The sequence below is a fragment of the Halichoerus grypus genome, chromosome 5 (genome assembly GCF_964656455.1).
Source record: "Halichoerus grypus chromosome 5, mHalGry1.hap1.1, whole genome shotgun sequence".
NCBI lineage: Eukaryota > Metazoa > Chordata > Mammalia > Carnivora > Phocidae > Halichoerus > Halichoerus grypus.
The window spans coordinates 77,547,243-77,573,659 of record NC_135716.1 but is presented as its reverse complement, the minus strand read 5'-3'; the positions used below and the strand labels follow the sequence as shown (position 1 = coordinate 77,573,659).

Sequence of the window (26,417 nt, the reverse complement as noted above, 5' to 3'; positions counted from 1 at the left end):
CTGGTTTCAGGTCTTTTCTGATTTGTTTAGAGTATATTTTCTGGGGACGTTGTTACCCTGTTAGCATTTTATTCTCTCATTCATCTATTCTCCTCTGGATGAAAGGGCAAGAGAGAAAAAATCACCCAACAAAAAGGATAATAGGTAGTCCCGACTGCCAGGGACCTACTCAATACGGACATTAGTACGATGTCGGAACTAGAGTTCAGAATGATGATTTTAAAGATACTAGCTGGGCTTGAAGAAAGCATGGAAGTTATTAGAGAAACCCTTTCTGGAGAAATAAAAGAACTAAAATCTAACCAAGTCAAAATCAAAAAGGCTATTAATGAGGTGCAATCAAAAATGGGGGCACTAACTGCTAGGATAAATGAGGCAGAAGAGAGAATCAGTGAGATAGAAGACCAAATGATGGAAAATAAAGAAACTGAGAAAAGAGAGATAAACAACTACTGGATCACGAGGGCAGAATTTGAGAGATAAGTGATACCATAAGATGAAACATTAGAATAATTGGGATCCCAGAAGAAGAAGAAAGAGAGAGGGGGGCAGAAGGTATATTGGAGCATATTATAGCAGAGAACTTCCTTAATTTGAGGAAGGAAAAAGGCATCAAAATCCAGGAGGCACAGAGAACCCCTCTCAAAATCAATAAAAATAGGTCAACACCCCGACATCTAATAGTAAAACTTACGAGTCTCAGAGACAAAGAGAAAATCCTGAAAGCAGCTCGGGAGAAGAGATCTGTGACCTACAATGGAAGAAACATTAGACTGGCAACAGACCTATCCAGAGAGACCTGGCAGGCCAGAAAGGAATGGCATGATATATTCAGAGCACTAAATGAGAAAAATATGCAGCCAAGAATACTATATCTAGCTAGGTTGTCATTGAAAATAAGGAGAGATCAAAAGCTTCCAGGACAAACAAAAACTAAAAGAATTTGCAAACACAAAACCAGCCCTACAAGAAATTTTGAAAGGGGTCCTCTAAGCAAAGAGAGAGCCTAAAAGCAACATAGAACAGAAAGGAACACAGACAATATACAGTAACAGTCACCTTACAGGAAATACATTGGCACTAAATTCATATCTTTCAATAGTTACCCTGAATGTAAATGGGCTAAATGCCCCAATCAAAAGACACAGGCTATCCGATTGGATAAAAAAACAAGACCCACTGATATGCTGTCTGCAAGAGACTCATTTTAGACCCAAACACACTTTCAGATTGAATGTGAAGGGGTGGAAAACCATTTTCCATGCTAATGGATACCAAAAGAAAGCTGGGGTGGCAATCCTTATATCAGACAAATTAGATTTTAAACCAAAGACTGTAATAAGAGATGAGGAAGGACACTATATCATACTAAAAGGGTCTATCCAACAAGAAGATCTAACAATTATAAATATCTATGCCCCTAACATGGGAGCAGCCAATTATATAAGCCAATTAATAACAAAAGCAAAGAAACACATTGACAACGATACAATAATAGTGGGGGACTTTAACAACCCCCTCACTGAATTGGACAGATCATCGAAGCAAAAGATCAACAAGGAAATAAAGACTTTAAATAACACACTGGACCAAATGGACTTCACAAATATATTCAGAACATTCCATCCCAAAGCAACAGAATACACATTCTTCTCTAGTGCCCATGGAACATTCTCCAGAATAGATCACATCCTGGGTCAAAAATCAAGTCTCAACCAGTACGAAAAGATTGGGATCATTCCCTGCAGATTTTCAGACCACAACACTTTGAAACTAGAACTCAATCACAAGAGGAAAGTTGGAAAGAACTCAAATACACGGAGGCTAAAGAGCATCCTACTAAAGAATGACTGGGTCAACCAGGAAATTAAGGAAGAATTTTAAAAATTCATGGAAACAAATGAAAATGAAAATGCAACTGTTCAAAATATTTAGGATGTAGCAAAGGCAGTCCTAAGAGGAAAGCATATAGCAATACAAGCCATTCTCAGGAAACAAGAAAGGTCTCAAAAACACAACCTAACCCTACACCTAAAGGAGCTAGAGAAAAAACAGCAAATAAAGCCTAAACCCAGCAGAAGAGAAATAATAAAGTTTAGAGCAGAAATCAATGAAATGGAAACCAAAAGAACAGTAGAACAGGTCAACAAAACTAGGAGCTGGTTCTTTGAAAGAATTAACAAGATTGATAAACCCCTGTCCAGACTTATCAAAAAGAAAAGAGAAATGACCCAAATAAATAAAATCATGAATGAAAGAGGAGAGATCACAAACAACACCAAAGAAATACAAACAATTATAAGAACATACTATGAGAAACTCTATGCCAGCAAATTAGATAACCTGGAAGAAATGGATGCATTCCTAGAGATGTATCAACTACCAAAACTGAACCAGGAAGAAATTGAAAACCTGAACAGACCTATAACCACTAAGGACATTGAAGCAGTCATCAAAAATCTCCCAAGAAACAAAAGCCCAGGGCCAGATGGCTTCCCAGGGGAATTCTACCAAACATTTCAAGAAGAATTACTACCTATTCTTCTGAAACTGTTCCAAAAAATAGAAATGGAAGGAAAACTTCCAAACTGGTTTTATGAGGCCAGCATTACCTTGATCCCAAAACCAGACAAAGACCCCATCAAAAAGGAGAATTACAGACCAATATCCTTGATGAACATGGATGCAAAAATTCTCACCAAAATACTAGGCAATAAGATCCAACAGTACATTAAAAAGATCATCACCACGACCAAGTGGGATTTATTCGTGGGCTGCAAGGTTGGTTCAACATCTGCAAATCAATCAACGTGATACAATACATTAACAAAAGAAAGAACAAGAATCATATGATCCTCTCAATAGATGCCAAAAAAGCATTTGACAAAGTACAGCATCCTTTCTTGATCAAAACTCTTCAGAGTATAGAGATAGAGGGTACATACCTCAATATCATAAAAGCCATCTAGGAAAAACCCACAGCAAATATCATTCTCAATGGGGAAAAACTGAGAGCTTTCCCTTAAGGTCAGGAACGTGGCAGGGATGTCCACTATCACCACTGCTATTCAACATAGTATTAGAAGTCCTAGCCACAGCAATCAGACAACAAAAAGAAATAAAAGGCATCCAAATCGGCAAGGAAGAAGTCAACTCTCACTCTTTGCAGATGATATGATACTTTATGTGGAAAACCCAAAAGACTCCACCCCAAAACTGCTAGAACTCATACAGGAATTCAGTAAAGTGGCAAGATATAAAATCAATGCACAGAAATCATTGGCACTCCTATACACCAACAACAAGACAGAAGAAAAAGAAATTAAGGAGTCGATCCCAATTACAATTGCACCCAAAACCATAAGTTACCTAGGAATAAATCTAACCATGAGGCAAAGGATTTGTACTCAGAAAACTATAGAATACTCATGAAAGAAATTGAGGAAGACACAAAGAAATGGAAAAATGCTCCTGGATTGGAGGAACAAATATTGTGAAGATGTCAATGCTACCTAGAGCGATCTACACATTCAATGCAATCCCCATCAAAATACCATCAACTTTTTTTTTTAAAGATGTTATTTATTTTTTGACAGAGACACAGCGAGAGAGGGAACACAAGCAGTGGGAGTGAGAGAGGGAGAAGGAGGCTTTCCGCTGAGCAGAGAGCCGGATGCAGGGCTCGATCCCAAGACCCTGGGATAATTACCTGAGCCGAAGGCAGACGCTTAATGATTGAGCCACCCAGGCGCCCCAGTACCATCAACTTTTTTCAATGAAATGGAACAAATAATTCTAAAATTTGTATGGAACCAGAAAAGACACCGATTAGTCAGAGGAATGTTGAAAAAGAAAAGCAAAGCTGGCCGCATCACAATTCCGGACTTCCAGCTCTATTACAAAGCTGTCATCATCAAGACAGTATGGTACTGGCACAAAAACAGACACATAGATCAATGGAACAGAATAGAGAGCCCAGAAATGGACCCTCAACTCCATGGTCAACTAATCTTCAACAAAGCAGGAAAGAATGTCCAATGGAAAAAAGACAGTCTCTTCAACAAATGGTGTTGGGAAAATTGGACAGCCACTTGCAGAAGAATGAAACTGGACCATTTCCCTACACCACACACAAAAATAGACTCAAAATGGTTGAAAGACCTAAATGTGAGACAGGAGTCCATCAAAATCCTAAAGGAGAACACAGGCAGCAACTTCTTTGACCTCAGCCACAGCAACTTCTTCCTAGAAACATCGCCAAAGACAAAGAAAAATGAACTATTGGGACTTCATCAAGATAAAAAGCTTTTGCACAGCAAAAGAAACAACAAAACCAAAAGACAACTGACAGAATGGAAGAAGATATTTGCAAATGACATATCAGATAAAGGGCTAGTATCCAAATCTATAAAGATCTTATCAAACTCAACACCCAAAGAACAAATGATCCAATCAAGAAATGGGCAGAAGACATGAACTGACATTTTTCCAAAGAAGACATCCAAATGGCCAACAGACACATGAAAAAGTGCTCAACATCGCTCAGCATCAGGGAAATCCAAATCAAAACCTCAGTGAGGTACCACGTCACACCAGTCAGAATGGCTAAAATTAACACGTCAGGAAACAACAGATGTTGGCGGGGATGTGGAGAAAGGGGAACCCTCCTACGCTGTTGGTGGGAATGCAAGCTGGTGCAGCCACTCTGGAAAACAGTATGGAGGTTCCTCAAAAAGTTGAAAATAGAGCTACCATACAATGTAGCAATTGCACTACTGGGTATTTACCCCAAAGATACAAATGTAGGGACCCGAAGGGGTACGTGCACCCCAATGTTTATAGCAGCAATGTCCACAATAGCCAAACTGTAGAAAGAGCCGAGATGTCCATCGACAGATGAATGGATAAAGAAGATGTGGTATATATATTCAATGGAATATTATGCAGCCATCAAAAGGAATGAGATCTTGCCATTTGCAATGACATGGATGGAACTGGAGGGTGTTATGCTGATTGAAATAAGTCAATCAGAGAAAGACATGTATCATATGACCTCACTGATATGAGGAATTCTTAATCTCAGGAAACAAACTGAGGGTTGCTGGAGTGGTGGGGTGTGGGAGAGATGGGGTGGCTGGGTGATAGACATTGGGGAGGGTAGGTGCTATGGTGCGCGCTGTGAATTGTGCAAGACTGTTGAATCACAGATCTGTACCTCTGAAACAAATAATGCAATATATGTTAAGAAAAAAAAAATAGATAGCAGGAGGGGAAGAATGTGGGGGTGAAATCGGAGGGGGAGATGAACCATGAGAGACAATGGACTCTGAAAAACAAACTGAGGGTTCTAGAGGGGAGGGGGTGGGAGGACGGGTTAGCCTGGTGATGGGTATTAAAAAGGGCACATTCTGCATGGAGCACGGGGTGTTATGTACAAACTATGAATCATAGAAGACTACATCAAAAACTAATGATGTAATGTATGGTGATTAACATAACAACAAAATTTTTTTTTAAAAAATCAGTAAAATATGGGCTATCTCCCTTTATCCCTTTTTCTCAACATTTTTGTGACATTATGTTTTAGTTTTGTCATGTTCATGTGTGTGCATTTGTGTATATGTATATATATTTTATATATAGTTTTTAAAATCAGTTTGAGACTCTGGATTTTGTCTGATGAGCAAATAACATTTCTATTTAATATGATTTTAAATATATTTAAATTTGTTACTATTATATTAATTTTTCCATTAACCAAAATTTCAATTTCTTTATTTTCTTACCTTCTTTTGAATTGATCGTATTTTTCTGAATGAAAATTATGTATTTCTATTATTTCAGTCACTACACTTAAATTTTTGAGTTTGTAACTTCTTTATTGGCACAAGCCACGTGTTTTCATTAATTTTGTAGCTTGGGATTTCTACACCTCAATGATCATGTAAATTTAAACTTCACATCTTCATATGGTCTTTAACAATGACCAAACTGGAATGTTCTCCAGAATCATGAGCATATATCCATTTGGGTTCCAGGCCTGTTCCTTCAGCTCAGACTCTAAACTCCTCTCTTCATAGTTACATCCAGTTTGATTTTTTTCCTTTATAAATCGTTTTCTCTTTTTATTTGGGTTTCATTTGCTCTAGACTGAGCTTCCCACACCAACCACATAGTCCCTTGTCCTGCTAGCAAATTATATTGTTTCTTCCACATGCTTTTCCAGAAACAAGATTGCTTAATACTTTCTCTTGTTTAGAGGATTCTAAGTCTCTAAAAATCCAAGTTTTCTTAAAAAAAAAAAGATTTTATTTATTTATTTGACAGAGAGAGAGCACAAGCAGGGGCAGAGGGAGAAGGAGAAGCAGGCTCCCCGCTGAGTAGGGAGCCCCATTCAGGACTTGATCCCAGGACCCTGGGATCATGACCTGAGCTGAAGGCAGATGTTTAACTGACTGAGCCACCCAGGCACCCCAATCCAAGTTTTCTTCTAACTAGATTTGGTTCCTACACACCCAAAACATTGTTACCACTTCATGTGGGTAGTTTAGATCAGCTTATTTAGCCTTTATTCAACACCTTTAATCTGACATGGTATTTTCTTTTTAAATTTGAACAATTGGAATCTCTACCAATTCAAAATTCACTAGAATTCTCATTCTAGCTCCTCCTAACCTGGGCATGCCATTCTATATAAGACCTAGGTCTATGTTCTTCGCACAACACCAAATGCCTTCTCGTATGTTGGTCAATCAGATACTCTCTTGGTGAATGACTCTTTGAAAATGTTCTTAAGTAATTCTTCTACAGGAGACAAAAGTTTAGAATGATTTGAATGAAGCTTCTTACCTTTTAGAGAAAATAGTTTTGTTCTTTAAAAAAATGACACCATGAATTAGTGTTGTTTATCATATTCATATATTATACTAATGTACATTGTATGTATTTTAAGTAGTTAGCAAGTAATTTTTATTAAATAATGTGATAGAAACAATTTATTTTAAAATTTTAAGTCAGAGATCCTTTCTTAAATTACCTCCTTTTATTCCTAGGGACACCTGGGTAGCTCAGTCAGTTAAGCGTCCAACACTTGATCTCAGCTCAGGTCTTGATCTCAGGGTTGTGAGTTCAAGTCCTCCATTGGGCTCTATGCTGGGTGTAGAGCCTATTAAAAAAAAATGATCTTCATTTATTCCTAATATTTTAGGATATATTAACATACATGGAATTAAGAATATTCTCCAGAAAGAAAAAAACATTTTCCAGAGTCCATTGACCAAAATATGGATGATGGATAACTAAATAAATGATGAATAAACAATTAGATAGTACATACCCTTTCCAAAGATAAAAATGCAATTTAAAATTTTTTACATCGGATTATTCTCATACACACAAATTCCAAATGTGTACCAACACTTAGGTGCAAGATATAAGAAAAGATAATACTATTTTAACTTTATTTACACATAATACATATTATACATAGATGTCTATAATATTGTTGTGTATATTATATATATATATGAGCCAGAGCCTTAGAGTTGAACCATTTTTGTTAATAATTAAGTTTAAAGAAATTCTCCTCTCTTGTTTCACAAAGTATGTTTAGAACACAAAATGAGCTTCATAATTTCAGGAAATATTATATATTCTGTCTCTCTAGTTTATGTTTGAGATGCAAATTTAAATGATTCATTTCTGATGCTTGAAACAAAAGCAAGCAAATGATCTAATACAAGGACTAAAAACATAGCATATGCAGTTATATTTAAGGTACAGATTTTAGCACTACTTATATTTAGTACACCATCCCTTATTTTGTATATTCATGAGGAACAAAAAAGTTTACATTGTTTTTTACAAACTCTAGCATGCCAATAAATGTTGAGGACACTCACCTAAATATGGCTTTTAATAAAGCACATCTTTCCTAAACTGGAATATAGGATTTCTGTGTGAGATATTCATGAACTCAATTTAACTTACTAATAAACTGTATTTTATTTGCAAATGAAAATGCATTAAGCATGACATTGGGCAATGGGGTATTTGTAGTAATTACAGTTCAGTAAATCTATTTGAACATCATTTCACAATTAAACAAACAAAAAAATCCTTACCAAAATTCCCAACAAATTTTCCTACCTCTGCCCCCATAGCATACAGATCTAGAAAATAAACAGGTCAACATAAAAACTCTGTCTTAAACATTGTTATTTGCCTTCTGTGAGCATTAAAGACTATTTGTCAGGTAAATGCTCTATTTTTAATCTCCAGTCTCAAATAAAAGCTGTCTATATCCCTTCAACTGCATGTCATGCAGCTCTGTGTGCAGTGTGGCCACTTATGTATAGGAGGTATAAAGGAGACATTAGAGAGCCCTTGAAAGAAAGGAGCTATTTTTCTACCTTTTCACATAATCATACATCCTGGCTAAAAATCTTTGCTTTTCTTTAGCAGACGAAATCAGGAAAAGAGTGAGCCCAAGAATGCTTTCATCTTCTTTGTGTATACCTGCTCATGGATACTTCCTTTGCCCCAGATCAGAAAAGTGTCACATGTAAAAAACATTAAATTTTACCTCAAGCAAATTTCATGGCAGAATATAATATATCAAATATTGTTAACAAATACATTTGGATTTTCAATGTTCTAAGGTTCTTTGGAATAAACAAAATCACTAAGGAAGAAACATCATCATATTTGTGTTGCATAGAAACTGTATAGAGGAATACACACACACACAGACACACACATACAAACTGAAAATAACATTCACCTTTGGACTGCAGAAATGGAATACAAAGGTTTATATATCCTTGGGAAATACTTGAAATTTTTATTATGCACAATATTACTTTCAAAAATGAAACATTTTTAAAAACACAGTCAAATAAATGAAATACAAGTAAAATGAATAAAGCAAAAAGTAATCTGTATGATGATATTATAACCATATTTGTAAAGGTTACTGAATTTTCAAATTGTCAGTTGACAGACAAGTTTTTAAATCCCCATGTTCCATTTTAAATGATAATTTTATTCTGTTATTTTGATATTTGCTTATGTTTAACAAGCCAAACATACTGACCAGGTGGCATCCAAATTAACATGTAGTTATGTATAAAAAATCATATGAGATATCATACAGGTTTTGCTTAAACTTTAATAAAATGATAAAATGGCAAATGAACATGATGAGAAACCTAAACTATTACATGTGTTATTGTAATTTGCAATATGTTTACTGTAGCTTCAGAGGAACTAATTATACTTCCATGAGGTTTAGCTTCATTTCACTTTGTTGGGTTTTGAAAGGCCAACAAATGTCAAGCTTTTGGGACTTGTTACATTTTGTCTTTCAAAATGAAATATAATTAGAAATTATTTTGGACTTAAAAATGCAACAAACATCAAACTTTTAGGACATATAGTTTTGTCCTTAAACTTTTTAGTAAAAAATTATTTTGTATCTTGGGAGGAAATCACCAATACGTTTTTAAAATAATGACCTGTATTATCAAACTCCGAAAACATCTTTCCTCACTCATAATATTAAAACCATGAAAATATTTTCACTACAATGAATACTGTATTTTACATAATACTTCTAAATATTGGGAGATTTTGTGCCTGGTGATAAATGTTTATTTTGTAATTGGAAAACAGTAGAGTTATCACCCTGAGAGCCCCTCTGGGCAGGACACTACATGAAGTCTCTCCTCAAAAGTCCTGGAACAAAGAATTTCTTAAACAAATCTACCAACAACTGCAACCAACCGCAAATACTGTGGCTGCACCATAGTTTAAAAGAATTTATTAAGTGAAACTCACCTAATTTACTAAATATTCAATTCTGAATATAGCTAACCTATTGTCTATTGGATTATATTTTAAATGCTATAACAGAGTGCCAAAATTAGAAGAAACCTCATAGCAATACCTTTTGTTAAAGTCAAAAACATTTCCAATTTTTCTGATAGTAAACTCAGCTTGTTCCTGAATTGTTCAGACTTGATAAATTTCAATTTCGACATCTCACTGGTGATAATAATGACAAGTGATGGAAAGGCAGAGATTGAGCAAGGCTCCTTTGAAGGATCTTCCCCTCATAGTGTTTGTATTTTCTAGCCAAATGTAAAAATGGCAAGCTCCTCCAAATAATGATACTTTCACTCACTTTTCCCTAATGTTCTAGAAGTTAGAGCCTACTGATGGTTAAGGTAAGTGCCTTTCCAGAAATATTTGGCCATTATCTAAGTTCTAGATGTGAGAGACGGAGTGAGGGAAGCAGCATGTATTACATGTGCCAAAGTTATCACAGATCTTTCCAGATGTTTTCTCTGAGTGCAAAACCCATTCTCTCAAAATTCCTGGAGATCATATAATCTCTCTGAACTTTGAAATGAGAGATTTTCCACAATACTCAGATTTTTAAAAAAATATTGCATGAAATTATTTTTATTTCCCTGTACAGTATGTAAAACTGGTAGCTTACAATAAGAAATATTTCTCACAATAAAGTAATCCCTATCTTCTTTATAGACATTAATTTTGCATTACTTCAAGGTATGTTAGAAAATGAAAAGACGCAAGATCATCAGTATGTTGAAGGGTTAAATGAGCTAATTTGTTTTTGATCCGTGATTTCTGTGCCAGGAGTGTGACCGCAGGTTAAATAAAAGTGCCTGACTGCCTTTTCCTGAGAAATTCCCCATTCAGGGCTCAAGAGCAGTAAATTGCTTAGCGGTTCTCTGGGGAATCAGCTGGCATTCCCGGGTCTCTGCAAACTGGACAGCAGGTTCCTTTCACCAATTCAAGACTGGGACATGGAGCCGGAGGACAAGTCTCCACCATACAGGTGACCTGGCCACTCTGAAAGGCAACATTCAAAGATTATTCCCATGTTTCTTATAGTGGAATTACCTTTTTAAAAGTTTCTTATAATATGTAATCTGATTGGCTGACTATCTCAATATAATAAAAATTACCCATGGTATGAGCTAATTTATACATGTAGTTCCTATCAATGCTTTATTTCTACATTTGCATCATGTAAAAGCAAGGCTGGAAGTACTGGCCTATAAAATGTTACCTCCCAAACCGGAGGGCCTGAGGTGTGGAGAGAGGCAGGAGTGATTGGTATCAGCTCTGTCCAAAAAACAAACTAAATAAAGACTGAGCTTTTTTCTTTTGGGGGGTACCATGATAACATTTTTTAATATTTACCAAATGCTTTCAGGCAACTTTTGTAGTGAGTCTGACTGGAGAATAAGGAGATGAATTCAAGTCCCATTTCTGCCTCTATTTGTGTAATCTTGGGCGAAGCTCATTAAACATCCCGAGTGTCAGCTCTCTCAGTTATTAGTGAAAATGTGAAAAGCCCCATGGTATTTGGCAAGTGTTCATGAGATAGTGGCATATTTATATCAATAATCAGAAACCTCAAAATCTCACATCAATATCTTGACCTTAAAAAATATGCCTAGAATCTGTTCACAAAAAGAACATTTTTCTCTCTTGAATTTTTCAGGTTTGTCTCAACTGGCAGGCTAGCAGAAGTAAAACAGGAGGATGAAGATGGAAAAACTTCTAGCAACACATACCTTACACATACAGCTAATGCAGTCTTCTTTCATCCAGTGTTCATTGTCTTTTCTTCGAATCCCTTTATCATCTGTGCATCCCGCCTGCCTGAGGCGTGCCTCCAGCTTGTTTATCTAAAAAAGGAGGTGAAGGAAAGGAATGTGGGAATTGAAATAGTACCAACCAAGCAGATAACTAACATAGTTTGATGAAATGCTCTATTCTGTAAGCACACACCTAGAGGGCAAAAGAAACTTCAAAGCCAACATAATTTTTCTTAACTTTTCTTTACCCAAAACTTAATGAATCCAAGTTATCCAGTGTCTAAGCTAATAAATAGTTCCCTATATGTGACAAAATATTGAATATGGATCTAATATCTGAAATAGGTAAGTTTTAAAAGAATGGAATTAAAACCAAATGAGTAGAGTTATATATTTTTAAAAATCTTAATAGATATTAACATTAATTCAACAAACCTATATTTTACTTAATCTTTGTACTTAGGTTTTCATAAACAGCATTCCCTAAACAAATGTTTATTAGACTTCAAAGATAAAGCAAGCAATCCAAGGTCTCAAGGAGCTTAAGACTTAGTGGAATGACAGATCAATAAATCACAGTGTTAAGCCAATTGGATAATGACAGTATATCAGAAGCAGAAGGAGAGCAGAAGACAAGTTTCTCTTGGTTCTGCCTCAGGAAGTAAGGGAGACCTCACATGGGAAAAAGCATTTGAACTGTAAGTAGACATAACAAAATCATTCAGAAGAACAAGCAGGGGAAAAGGCATTTCAGACAAAAGGGAAAAAGTTTGGCCAAAGCATGGGCACCACAAACAGGTCAGTATCTCAGGAACATAAACTGCTGTGGAGGGTAAAAGGCACAGGGGGAGTGTTGGTGGGAATCAAGGCAGCAAAGAAAATTAGGACCTTAACAGTCTTATAAATTCATTTAGATATTATAGTCTCTAGACAATGGGGAAAAAAATTGCAGTGATCACATAATGGCAATATGAAGACAGACTAGTGAAAGCAGAGAAACTTCAAGAAGATCCACATGGGCTCAGCTGAGAAAGGAAGAAGTGAGAGTCAGGAAGAGCCATTGAGCAGGTAGAGGTGTTTGGTTGGATTGAGGGTAGGGGAGAAAGAAGAATGCAAGATGACTGCAAAGTTCCAGGTTTCATAAGGTGCATGAAGGATGGTGACGTTCAGTAAGATACATTCTAGAGAATGCATTATAAAAGAGTAATGATCCATAGAGAAATTAAAGATACTGAATTGAGAGGAATTTTAGAAAGGATGAAAATATGCAGTTTTACAAAAGAAAAGGCTAAGTCCAAGAGCACTGAATGACTTATGAAGGTTGCAGCTGCAATGCTATGGGCTGAACCATATCCCCCGAAAGTCATATGTTGAGGCTCCAACCCCCAATACCTCAGAATGTGACTGTGTTTGGAGATAAAAGTCCTTAAAGAAGTAATTAACTTAAAATGTGGTCATAGAGATGGGACTTAATCCAGTGTGACTCTGTCCTTATGAGAAGTGGAGATTAGAGTCCAGACACAGTGGGAAGTCTGTGTGAAGATACGAACCAAGGAGAGAGACCTCAGGAGAAACCAACCCTGTCAACACCTTGATCCGGGAATTCCAGCTTCCAGAACTGTGAGAAATTAATTTCTGTTGTAAAGCCACCTAGCCTGTGGTATTTGTTATAGCTATGCTAGCAAATGAATATATGCATCATTAGGACTAGATCGCATATTTTCAAAAGAAATTTCTAATGTATATCTAAGAATCATTATGCTTTTATCCTCTAGTGAATGTTCCTTTCAGATTCTCTGAACTCTGTTATTTGGTTGGAAATGGTAAAATAATTTCAAATACTTGACCATGATTACTTGTATGTGACAGAAATTACTGTGCCCAAGAAAATTTTGGAGACAAACAATAGACCAGACTGGATGCCTTAAAGACCATAAAAGCAATGATTTATTTTTAAATGGTTACTGAGCACCTGCTATTTGTCACCTAGTCCTAGGGGAGACTACAATGATAAATATTCCTGGGTTTCTATTCTTAAGGGGTCTGCAATGTGGTAGGGAAGAGTGAATTTCTGTAAAAAATAAATATGATACAAGTCCAGATGTTGTGTGCTAAAAGAGTATATACACAATGAGATGGGATTTCAAGGAAAAACGGTTATTTTTTTATTTTTTATTATGTTAATCACCATACATTACATCATTAGTTTTTGATGTAGTGTTCCATGATTCATTGTTTGCGTATAACACCCAGTGCTCCATTCAGTACGTGCCCTCTTTAACACGGATTATTTTTAGAAAAATGGAGCAGAAAATGGAATAATCAGGGAAGAATTTATAATTTAAATGGAACTTGTGTTAGGCCTTGAATAAAGATAGCATTTGGTCATGGTAGTATTTGTAGTACATTTCAGCGGAAGGGAAAGTGTGTGAAGGAAGCTAATAAGAGGGGAGGGTGAACAGTGAGTATGTAAGTTGGGCAAAAACAAGGGGCACCTGGGTGGCTTGGTCGGTTAAGAGTCTGCCTTCAGCTTAGGTCATGATCCCAGGGTCCTGGAATTGAGCCCCGCATTGGGCTTCCTGCTCAGCGGGGAGCCTGCTTCTCCCTTTCCAGCTCCCCCTGCTTGTGCTTTCTCTCTCTGTGACAAAATAAATAAAATCTTTAAAAAAAAGAACATGAAACATGTGAAAAAGGTTATTTGGAAATTAGATAAAAAGATGGGCTAGATAAGATACCTAGGAATAAATCTAACCAAAGAGGAAAAGGATCTGTACTCAGAAAGCTATAGAATACTCATGAAAGAAATTGAGGAAGAGACAAAGAAATAGAAAATGTTCCATGAAAAAATAAACATTGTTAAAATGTCTATGCTACCCAGAGCAATCTATACCTTCAATGCCATCCTGATCAAAATTCCAATGGCATTTTTCAAAGTGCTGGAACAAATAACCCTAAAATTTGTATGGAACCAGAAAAGACTCCAAATCGCCAAGGAAATGTTGAAAAGAAAAACAAAGCTGGGGGCATCACGTTGCCCGATTTCTAGCTATATTACAAAGCTGTGATCACCAAGACAGCATGCTACTGGCACAAAAACAGACATATAGACCAATGGAACACAATGGAGAACCCAGATATGGACCCTCAACTCTATGGTCAAATAATCTTCAACAAAGCAGGAAAAATATGCAATGGAAAAAAGACAGTCTCTTCAATAAATGGTGCTGGGAAAATTGGACAGCCACATGCAGAAGAATGAAACTTGACCATTCTCTAACACCATTCACAAAGATAAACGCAAAGTGGATGAAAGACCTCAATGTGAGACAGGAATCCATCAAAATCCTAGAGGAGAACATAGGCAGTAACCTCTTTGACATCGCCCACAGCAACTTCTTTCAAGATACATCTCCAAAAGCTAGTGAAACAAAAGCAAAAATGAACTTTTGGGACTTCATCAAGATAAAAAGCTTCTGCACAGCAAAGGAAATGGTCCACCAAACAAAGAGGCAACCCACAGAATGGGAGAAGATATTTGCAAGTGACACTACAGAAAAAGGGCTGGTATCCAAGACCTATAAAGAACTTCTCAAACTCAACACCCAAAAAACAAATAATCAAGTCAAAAAGTGGGCAGAAGATATGAAAAGACACTTCTCTGAAGAAGACATACAAGTGGCTAACAGACACATGAAAAAATGATCATCATTAGCCATCAGGGAAATCCAAATCAAAACCACATTGAGATAGCACCTTACACCAGTTAGAATGGCAAAAACGGGCAGGGAGAGAAACAACAAATGTTGGAGAGGTTGTGGAGAAAGGGGAACCCTCTTACACTGTTGATGGGAATGCAAGTTGGTAGAGCCACTTTGGAAAACAATGTGGAGGTTCCTCAAAAATCTAAAAATAGAGCTACCCTATGACCCAGCAATTGCACTTCTGGGTATTTACCCCAAAGACACAGATGTAGTGAAAAGAAGGGCCATACGCACCCCAATGTTCATAGTAGCAATGTCCAAAATAGCCAAACTGTGGAAAGAGCTGAGATGCCCTTCAACAGATGAATGGATAAAGAAGATGTGGTCCATATATACAGTGGAATATTACTCAGCCATCAGAAAGGATGAATACCCAACTTTTACATCAACATGGATGGGACTGGAGGAGATAATGCTAAGTGAAATAAGTCAAGCAGAGAAAGTCAATTATCATATGGTTTCACTTATTTGTGGAACATAAGGAATAGCATGGAGGACATTAGGAAAAGGAAGGGAAAAATGTGGGGGAAGGAATTGGAGGGAGAGATGAACCATGAGAGACTATGGACTCTGAGAAACAAACAGGGTTTTAGAGGGGAGGAGGGTGGGGGGATGGGTTAGCCTGGTGATGGGTATTAAGGAGGGCACGTACTGCATGGAGCACTGGGTGTTATACGAAAACAATGGATTGTGGGCCACCACATCAAAAACCAATGATGTATAGTATGGTGACTAACATAACACAATAAAATAAATAAATAAATAAATAAATAAATAAATAAATACAAAAAAAAAAAAAAAAAAGAAAGAAAGAAAGAAGGAAAATGTTCCATGAAAGAAATTGAGGAAGACACAAAGAAATGGAAAAACGTTCCATGCTCATGGATTGGAAGAACAAATATTGTGAAGATGTCAATGCTACCTAGAGCAATCTACACATTTAATGCAATCTGAATCAAAATAGCATCAACTTTTTTCAAAGAATTGGAACAAATTATCCTAAAATTTGCATGGAACCAGAAAAGACGCTGAATAGCCAGAGGAATGTTGAAAAAGAAAAGCCAAGCTGGTGGCATCACAATTCCGGACTTCAAGCTCTACTACAAAGCTGTCATCATCAAGACAGTATGGTACTGGCACAAAATCAGACACATAGATCAATGGAACCGAATAGAGAGCCCAGAAATGGACCCTCAACTCTATGGTCAACTACTCTTTGTCAAAGCAGGAAAGAATGTCCAATGGCAAAAAGACAGTCTCTTCAACAAATGGTGTTGGGAAAATTGGACAGCCACTTGCAGAAGAATGAAACTGGACCATTTCCTTATACCACACACAAAAATAGACTCAAAATGGACGAAAGACCTAAATGTGAGATAGGAATCCATCAAAATCCTTGAAGAGAACACAGACAGCAACCTCTTCAGCCTCAGCCACAGCAACTTCTTCCTAGAAACATCCACCAAAGGCAAGGGAAGCAAGGGCCAAAATGAATTATTGGGACTTCAAGATAAAAAGCTTTTGCACAGCAAAGGAAACAGTCAACAATACCAAAAGACAACTGACAGAATGGGAGAAGATATTTGCAAATGACATATCAGATAAAGGGCTAGTATCCAAAATCTATAAAAAAACTTATCAAACTCAACAACCAAAGAACAAATGATCCAATCAAGAAATGGGCAGAAGACATGAACAGACATTTCTGCAAAGAAGACATCCAAATGGCCAACAGAAACATGAAAAAGTCCTCCACATCACTCAGCATCAGGGAAATCCAAATCAAAACCTCAATGGGATACCACCTCACACCAGTCAGAACGGCTAAAATTAACTAGTCAGGAAATGACAGATGTTGGCGAGGATGCAGAGAAAGGGGAACCCTCCTATGCTGTTGGTGAGAATGCAAGCTGGTGTAGTCACTCTGCAAAACAATATGGAGCTTCCTCAAAAAGTTGAAAATAGAGCTACCCTACAACCCAGCAATTGCACTACTGGGTATTTACCCCAAAGATAAAAATGTAGTGATCTGAAGGGGCACATGTGCCCCAATGTTTATAGCTACAATGTCCACAATAGCCAAACTATGGAAAGAGCCTAGATGTCCATCAATGGATGAATGGATAAAGAAGATGTGGTATATATACAATGGAATATAATGCAGCTATCAAAAATGAAATCTTGCCATTTACAATGACGTGGATGGAACTAGAGGGTATTACGCTAAGCAAAATAAGTCAATCAGAGAAAGACAAGTATCATATGATCTCACTGATATGAGGAATTTGAGAAACAAGACAGAGGATCATAAGGGAAAGGAAGGAAAAATGAAACAAGATGAAACCAGAAAGGGAGACAACCATAAGAGACTCTTAATCTCAGGAAACAAAGTGAGGGTTGCTGGAGGGAGGGGGTGGGAGGGATGGGGTGTCTGGGGGATGGACACTGGGGAAGGTATGTACTATGGTGAGTGCTGTGAATTCTGTAAGACTGATGAATCACAGACTGTACCCCTGAAACAAATGATACATTTATGTTAATAAAAAATTTTAAAAAATAAAATAAATTAAATTAAAGCCTTAAAAAAAAAAAAAAGATGGGTTAGGACTACATGTTCCAGAGCCAAGAATACCCATGAACTTGGAATTCATTGAGGATACAAAGTCTTGGTGTAAAAATAAATAAATAAATAAATAAATAAATAAATAAATAAATAAATCTGTGTATAATGTTTTACTACATTTGTGTTGAAGTAGGACAATAGGATGGGCCTTTGGGGTAATTTAGTATTACAATGCCTACACTTGGGATGTGACATCCATTGTTCCTTAATTTATTCATTACCCAATAGGATTCTTAAATATCCAATATATGCCAGGTAAACACTGATGAACTAAAAGACTAAATCTCTGGCTTTTTCTAAGTAGTGATAATGGAGATGATGGTAAGATAAATTAAAAATTATGGTGGAGGCAGGAATGATAGGGTTTTACAATGACTAGATGTGAACTGAGTTAGTCATTGCCTGAGCAGGGTCATGGGTGTGAAAGATGAAAATCATAAAATTCTGTAGAGATATTAGTGATTATGGCCTAGAAGAGTAAAACAAACAAACAAACAAAAAAAACAAAAACACTTTTATTTCTAAAAATACTGAGAACATGTAAAACATTAGTGAAGTTGAATAAGTTCCAAAAATAAAAAAGAGTAGAGGCAATTCTAAGATATAGAAAAGATATTTAGGTGGTAACTTCTGTCCTCAAGGAGAAAAGTATAGAAAAGCAAACTAGACAAATGACAGCAACACATCTATTGTAAACTTCAGGCACTTAGAGCAATAATATATTTTCAAACGACAAAGAAACTTTTTAAGGGAAATAGTCTGAGAACTGTCTATGTACCATAAATGTAAGAGATAAAATGCATGATGAAATTTTGTTATGGAGTTAATCACAAAGTCTTGAGAATAAGAGGCACTTTGGTGGGGAGTCAGAGAACATGCTGGACGATAACTTTCCTTTCCCTGTTTTCCCATGTACTTATTGCTAGTATACAGAAGTACAATTTATTTTTGTATGTTTATCTTGTGTATCTTCTATCCTGTGATGTTGATGAACTTGCTTATTAATTCTAAGAGTTGTTTAGTAGAGTCCTTGCAATTTTCTAAGAGATAACTATATCATCTGAAAACAGTTTTCTTTTTTCCTTTCCAATCTGAAGACATTTTCCTTTTCTTGCCCTATTGCATCAGGAAGGACTTTCAGCACTCTGTTTAATAAGAATGGTAAGAATGGACATCCTTACTTTATTGGCAATAGTAGGAGGAAAGCAATCAACCATTCACCATTTAGCCTATTAATACAGCAGGTTACATTAATTAATTGATTTTGGAGCATTAAACCAGCCTTGAATTCCTCAAGTAAACCCCACTTAATTATGTTGTATAATTCTTTTTATGTATTGCTATATTCTCTTTGCTAATATTTTGTTAAAAGTTGTTGCATCCATATTCATGAGGGATATTGGTATGTGGTTTTCTTCTTTTGCACTGTTTTTGTCTAGTTTCCATATTATATTAATACTATCTTCAAAAATGAATTGAGAGACTATGGACTCTGAGAAACAAACTGCGGGTTCTAGAGGGGAGGGCGGTGGGGGATGGGTTAGCCTGGTGATGTGTATTAAAGAGGGCACGTACTGCATGGAGCACTGGGTGTTATACGCAAACAATGAATCATGAAACACTACATCAAAAACTAATGATGTAATGTATGGTGATGAACATAACACAATAATAAAAAAAAAAAACTAATGATGTAATGTATGGTGATGAACATAATAATAAAAAAAACTAATGATGTAATGTATGGTGATTAGCATAACATAATAAAAAAAAAGAGTGGGGGTCTAGAGTTTTGAGGGCCTGCTTCTTATTGGTGAATTTAAAACATAAGAGCAGAAATTTAAAATACAAAGAAAAGACAAGTTGCCCACGTGGTCTATTACAGAAATCAACCAAGATGTTTATTTATTTTTTTTAATCAGAGAATTTATGGTCTTTCTTTTTCCAAAAATATATGTACTGAATAGCCATATTCCTTACATAACTGAAGACATATCTCTGTATGCTATTTTTTTCCTATTTCTCTCATTCATGCCCTTCAAAACAAAACAAAACAAACATGAAATCAAAGAAACCTCTGTGGGGAGAGGTGGCTTAGCTGTTTATCTGGTGGTGTAGTTGGCAATGTATTTATTCAAGGTAGCCTATGCCTCTTTGAAACTGATGCCTCAACAAAGTTTAAGTCAGGCACTTGCATTACAACAAACAAACAAAACACAGAAAACAAACAACTGTCAGCGCTTATATTCCAGCCCCTCTACCTCCCATGGAAACAGTAAATTCTCTCTCTAGTGAAAAGATTTTCAGAAAATCTACTCTTGAGAGCAGTCTTTACTATGCATTATCTATGTGACACTGTGCAAGTGATTTCCCTACTCCTGTTAATAAAATGAAAGAAAAAAAAATGAATTGAAAGTATTCTCTCCTCTGCTATTATGGGAAAATTTCTGTGAATTTTTCTTTAAATATTTGGTAGACTTCTGCACATTTGAAGCCATCTGCATATGGGGATTTGGGGAGGAGATTTTTTTTAATTAATAATTCAATTCCCTTGACAGCTTTAAAGCTATTCAAGTTATCTATTTTTATATTGGGTGAATCATGGTAGTTTGTGTTTTTCAAGGAGTTGATCTAAGTTGTCAAATTTAGATGTGACGATTTTTCCTTCTTTCTTTTTGCCATGAGTTTATTTAGGTGTTACTTTTCCATGTTCTTGAGGTAGAAACTTTGAGTATTGATTTGAAAGACATTCCCTCTTTTCTATTGTATTAGGGGCTATAAATCTCCCTCTCTGTGCTGCTTTATGCTAATTTATGCTTCATTTTCATTCAGTTCAATGTATTTTTTTATTCCCCTTGAGACTTCCTCTTTGACTCATCAACTCTTCAAAAGTACGTTGCTTCCTTTCCAAATATTTGGTCATTGTCATGCTGTCTTTCTCTTATTTCTAGTTTTGTTGTGTTGGGTTCAGAAAGCATGCTCTGCATAACTTGAATTCTTTTAAATTTATTAAGGTTTCTGTTATGACCCAGAATAAAGTCTATCTTGGTACTAGAAGTAGGCACTTGAATCAAGGGAGTGTTCTGTTATTGTTAGATTGAGTGTGCTGTATAAATACGTCAGTTAGATCCTATTGTTTGTAGTCATTTTTGCATTCTTCTAAATCTTGCTGACTTTTCCTTTTAGATATTTTCTGTACTGTTGAGATAGGGATGTTGAAGTTTTGACTAAATAGTTTTGACTATTTCTCTTTTCAGTTTTATTAGTTTTTGCTTCATATATTTCAAATATTTTGCAGTTCTCTTGGTTAGTGCATGTATATATAAGATTTGTCTTCTTTGTGGTTGGTTCTTTTATCATTGTATAATTGTCTTGGTAATCCTTCCTCTGAAATCTATTGTATCCGAAATTAACTTAGCCACTCCTGCTTTATTTTAATTAATTTTTGCATAATATATATTTTTCCACCATTTCAATTTCAACCTTCCTATATTGTTATATTTGAAGTCAGTTTCTTATAGACAGCATAAAATATAGGTTATGCTTTTTTAAACAGTTTGTTAATATCTGTCTTTTAATTGGTATATTTAGAACATTTACATTTAATATGATTAGATATGTTAGAGCTTAAATATACAATTTATTCTTTGTTTACCATTTGTTCTTTCTGTTTTTCACTTTTCTGTGTTCTATTTCTTGATTTCCTGATGGCTGCTTTAAAATCCTTGTCACATAATTGTAATATCTCTATCACTTTAGTGTTGGAATCCACTGTCTTTTTTTTTTTTTTTTTTACTCCATTTCAGATTTTCCTGGCTCTTGGCATAATGAATAATTTTCTATTTAAATAAGGACATGTTGAGTGTTATGGTATGAGAATTTGGATGTTATTAAACCTTCTGTTGTAGGTGTTTTCCTCTGAAACTGCTCTAGCAGAAGAAGGGCACCACACTGTTGCTGCCATGTGGAAGTAGGAGTCTGTGTCCCCCACTTGGCCTCTGTCAATGCCCAAGGAAGTTCTCTTCATTAATCCTATATGGAGTTGAAAGTCCTGGCTCCCTGTTGGGCCTCCACTTATATTTCCTTAGCTGGGAGAGGTAGGTACATTCTTTACTGCTCTGCACATGGCCTCCACTGACCATGGGGGGATGGAGGGGAAAGGGTGATTTCATTACCAGTGGGAAGTAGTGGAAGTCCTAACTCTCCATTGGGCCTCTTCTGACACCACCCCAGTAGGGAAGGAGAGTGGTGCTTCATTATTGTTAGGTCAGAGTGAAAGTCAAAACTCCCCACAGGGTCTCTTACTGCTTTTGACTGTGATCACTTAAAAAAGAAGAAAATCCTGGTTTCCTGTTTGGCCTTTTATGACAATAGCCTCATGGGGGGAGTTATGATGCCTAATTAAAGGCTGGAGTGGGTGGAAGTCTGGGCTCCTCATTCAGAGCTTGCTAGCATTGGTGGCAGTGGGGCCAAAGTTTTGTCTATGTTGTTTGGCTGGGGAAGGATGGTTATTGTCTAAAAGTTTTCTCTGTCACTAGGCTGCCTGTTTCTTAGTCTTTTGCCTAGAGAGAGTAAGGTTTCATTCAGCCTTTTTTCCCTCTCTACCTGATGTCATTTCAGAGTTGCCAAGCTAGCTACTCAGCTCGAAACTGGGTTGCATGAGGAAAAAACAAAAATACCTAAAACCACAAAACAAAAACATGTTGTTCCTTGGGCCCCAAGGTCACTTCTTTCTTCTCTTCACCATTCTGAGTCTTCTTATGTTTGTTTATATACGATGTTTAAGGTTTTTAGTTGTACATTGCAAGGAATAGGCAAAAGCACATCTACTCTATTTTCCCAGAAGTAAAACTTTTATCATATACAGTTATGTAAAATTTTGACTTAAATGACTCCAAAATTATTGTTCTATATAATTTATTAACTTGCTCTGCAAAGTTAATAACTTAGTCAAAAGCTTAGCCACCCCATATCACTGCATTCTCCCCAAAGTAGCTGTTTAATCATAGCAGACAATATTGATAACAATATTGTCATTGTTGAGATGCCTACTAGTAGGATCCGTACTTTCATATTTCCTTTCATGTGTTGAGTGGTGACCCCCAAAATTTTGTAACTCAATGCCTTAATCCCCAGTACCTCACAATGTGATCTTATTTGGAAATAGGGGCATCGCAGATGTAATTAGTTAAGATGAAGTTATGCCAGAGTAGGCTGGGCTCCTATTCCTGTATGAATGGTAGCCTCATAAAAAGGGTGAAATTTAGACACAGACATGCACACAGGGAAAATACCATGTGAACATGAAGGCAGATATTTATTAGACAAGGAATACCAAAGGTTGCCAGCAAACCACCAGAAGTTAGGAGAAACACATAGAACAGATTCTCCCTTATCACCTTCAGAAGGAATCAACCCTGATAACACCCTTATCATGGACTTCTGGCCTCCAGAATTATGTCAATACATTTCTGTTGTTTAAGCTGTCCAGTTGTGTTTTTTGTTATAGCAGCCTTAGCAGACTAATGCAGTTCTCATTAGAGACTTTCCAGATACATTCTTTTACAGGTTTTTTTTTTTTCCTTTTAAGTAAAAGAAGTATTCTGGAGATTTGAATTTATAAATCTTTTCTCACTTAAGAATATCTAACACCTAAAGTAAACTTAGAGATCCAATCATAAAAGTAAATGACCTAAGAACTTAAAATTTTTGCAAAATTCATCCAGAGAGAAAGTATGTCCCTTAAAAAGTAGTACTCCATTTTATAGAAATATACTAAAAGTTATTTTGAGTCTAAAATTTACTAATTACAATGTATTGAAATTCTCAAGTATTTACTGGAATATTTGACTGAATTTAGACCAGGTCTATTAAGTAGCAATTATTCCTAAAGCCCACTCAATTTTGTGTCCAAAGTTTCCCACTCTGGAAGTGGCCTGTGATAGATTGCTTTGTTCTGTTCACAAAAGTCAATGGTCCTGTATAGTGGGCCTTTCTCCATGGACCCCTCTGTGGTCACTCTCTCTGGGAGTAGTATAGCTCTCTCCCAGTGACATCAAGTTTGATTCTATAACTCACCCTGGCCAATGACACATGAGCAGAACTAATGTGAGTCATATTAAAGAAAAGTTTTAAACACCAGTCCCAACATTGGGTTTTTTCTTCTACCACAAGAAAAGTATTTTCCAGACAGGGGTGCTGGATATTGATAACAATATTGTCATTAGACAATATTGTCATTGTCTTTAGTTTGGGTCTGGAAATTTAAAATCTATGAAGCAGAGACATAGCTGAGTCCCAAAGAGCAGGAAACATTCATCAAGATCTATGACATCCTGGACCATAATGCAACCTTAAACAAATAGAAAAGAATAGATATCATACAAAGTGCACTTTTAGATTACTGTGGAATTAAACTAAAAGTCAATAACAGAAACATCTGGGAATTAGGAAACACAATTCAAATGATCCATGGATCAAAGAAAGAGAAATAGAAAAGAAATGCATTATTTTAAATAAATGAAAATGAAGATATAACATCAAAATTTGGCTAGTGCAATAGAAGAATGCTTAAAGAAAAATTCATGGAATTAAATTCATATATTGTAAATGAAGAAAGATATGAAATCAGTATTGGAAATTTGTGTGTTTCTCTCTTTTATATCCTGGTTAGTGTCACTAGGGATTTATGAAACTTACTGATTTTTTTAAAAATCAGCTTTTGTTTTCATTGAGGTTTCTTTTTGCTTTTCTATATTCAATTTTATTGATTTCTGTTCTAAACGTATGATGTCCTTTCTTTGTCATATTCTAGGTTTAATTTTGTTGCTATAATTGTCCTAGTTTCTTATTTTTCTAGTTTCAAATGAACTAATTCTAGTTTCTAGAAAAACTCTAATTTCTAGAGAAATAAGAGAAAATTAAGCCCAAAACATGGGGAAAAAAGGACATGAAATTTATAACAGAAAACTATAAAACTGAATGCTGGGAAACAATAGAAAATGAAAACAAACAAAAGCTAATTATTTATAAATATCAATAATATTCATAAATCTCTAGTGAAACTAACCAAGAAAACATAGAAAACACACAAATTGCCAACATCATAAATAAAATCAGCACTACTAATCCTATGAACATTAGAAGGACAAAAAAGTAATACTATAAACAACTCTAGGCCCAGAGATTTCATGATTTAGATGGAATGAATCAATTCCTTTAAAGACACAAGTTATCAAAACTCACATAAGAAACAGATATCCTGAACAGCCTATATCTATTAAAAAATTAAATCAGTAATTTAAAAACCTTCCAAAAAAAAAAGCACAAGGCACAGATGGATTCACTGGTGCTTTACACTTAGAGAAAAAGTAAAAGCAAGACTCCACAACCTCTTCCAGAAAATAGAAGCAAATAAAACATTTAAAGCCAAAGCCAGGTTAAGAAATTATGAGGAAAAAAAAGAAATTATGAATAATACTACTGAACAATACCTCTTATACATGTAGATGTAGATAGTAGCAGATTTAATCTAACAATGTATAACAACAATTACATACCATAACCCAGTGTGATTTATTCCTGGTATACAAGGCTTGTTTAACAGTCAAAATCAGTTAGTGGAATCTATGATATCAACAGGCTAAAAAACAAATCATATGTTCATGATATCAATTAAAAAAAAGATCTGACAAAATCCAACGCTCACCCATGACAACAATTCTCAGTAACTAGTAATAGAGAATTTCCACAAGTTGATAAAAAAATCTACAAAAATCATCTATAGCTAATATATTTAATGATGACAGGCAGGGTGCTTTCCCTATAAGATTGGGAACTTTCCTTTCTCAAACAGTCTCATTCAAACTTTTAGTCCTAGCTAATGCTATAAGACAATAAAAAATAAATAAATGGTACATAGATGGACAGTAAGATACAAAATTGCCTTTATTCACAGATGATAAAATTGTCTATGTTGAAAACCCCAAAGAATCTATAAAACTGTCATTTAAATGTTTCAGTATATTCACAAAGTTGTACAATCATCATCACAATCAAATTTTGGAACATTGCATCACCCCAAAATAAACCCTGTATACATTAGCAGTCAACCTCCATTTCCTTTTCCACTCCCCCAGGCTTAGACAACTAGTCTACTTTCTATTTCTATAGATTTGTTTACTTTGGCTGTATCCTATGGTATGCTGTATTTCTGACAGGTCTGTTTCACTTAGCATAATGTTTTTAAGTCTCCCCCATGTTGTAGCATGTATCAATACCTGATTCCTTTCTACAGCCAAATAATATTTTATTTCATTACAACACATTCTGTTTTATCGATTGATAACTATTTGGGTTGTCACCACTTTTGGGCTATTTTGAATAACACTACTATGAATA

The 26,417-nt window shown here is 35.7% G+C and overlaps 1 protein-coding gene across 1 annotated transcript in view; it reads right to left on the bottom strand.

Moving 5' to 3' along the window:
- Positions 1-8,823: 8,823 nt before the first annotated feature.
- PXDNL (peroxidasin like) overlaps positions 8,824-26,417 on the bottom strand; it is a 489,791-nt gene continuing 472,197 nt past the window's right edge. Inside the window, exons 22-23 of the mRNA XM_078072396.1 lie at positions 11,610-11,723; positions 8,824-10,878 (exon numbers count right to left, since the gene is read on the bottom strand). Coding sequence (XP_077928522.1) covers positions 10,747-10,878; positions 11,610-11,723 — 246 coding nt within the window. The 3' untranslated portion in view covers positions 8,824-10,746. The remainder of the gene's footprint in view (positions 10,879-11,609; positions 11,724-26,417) is intronic.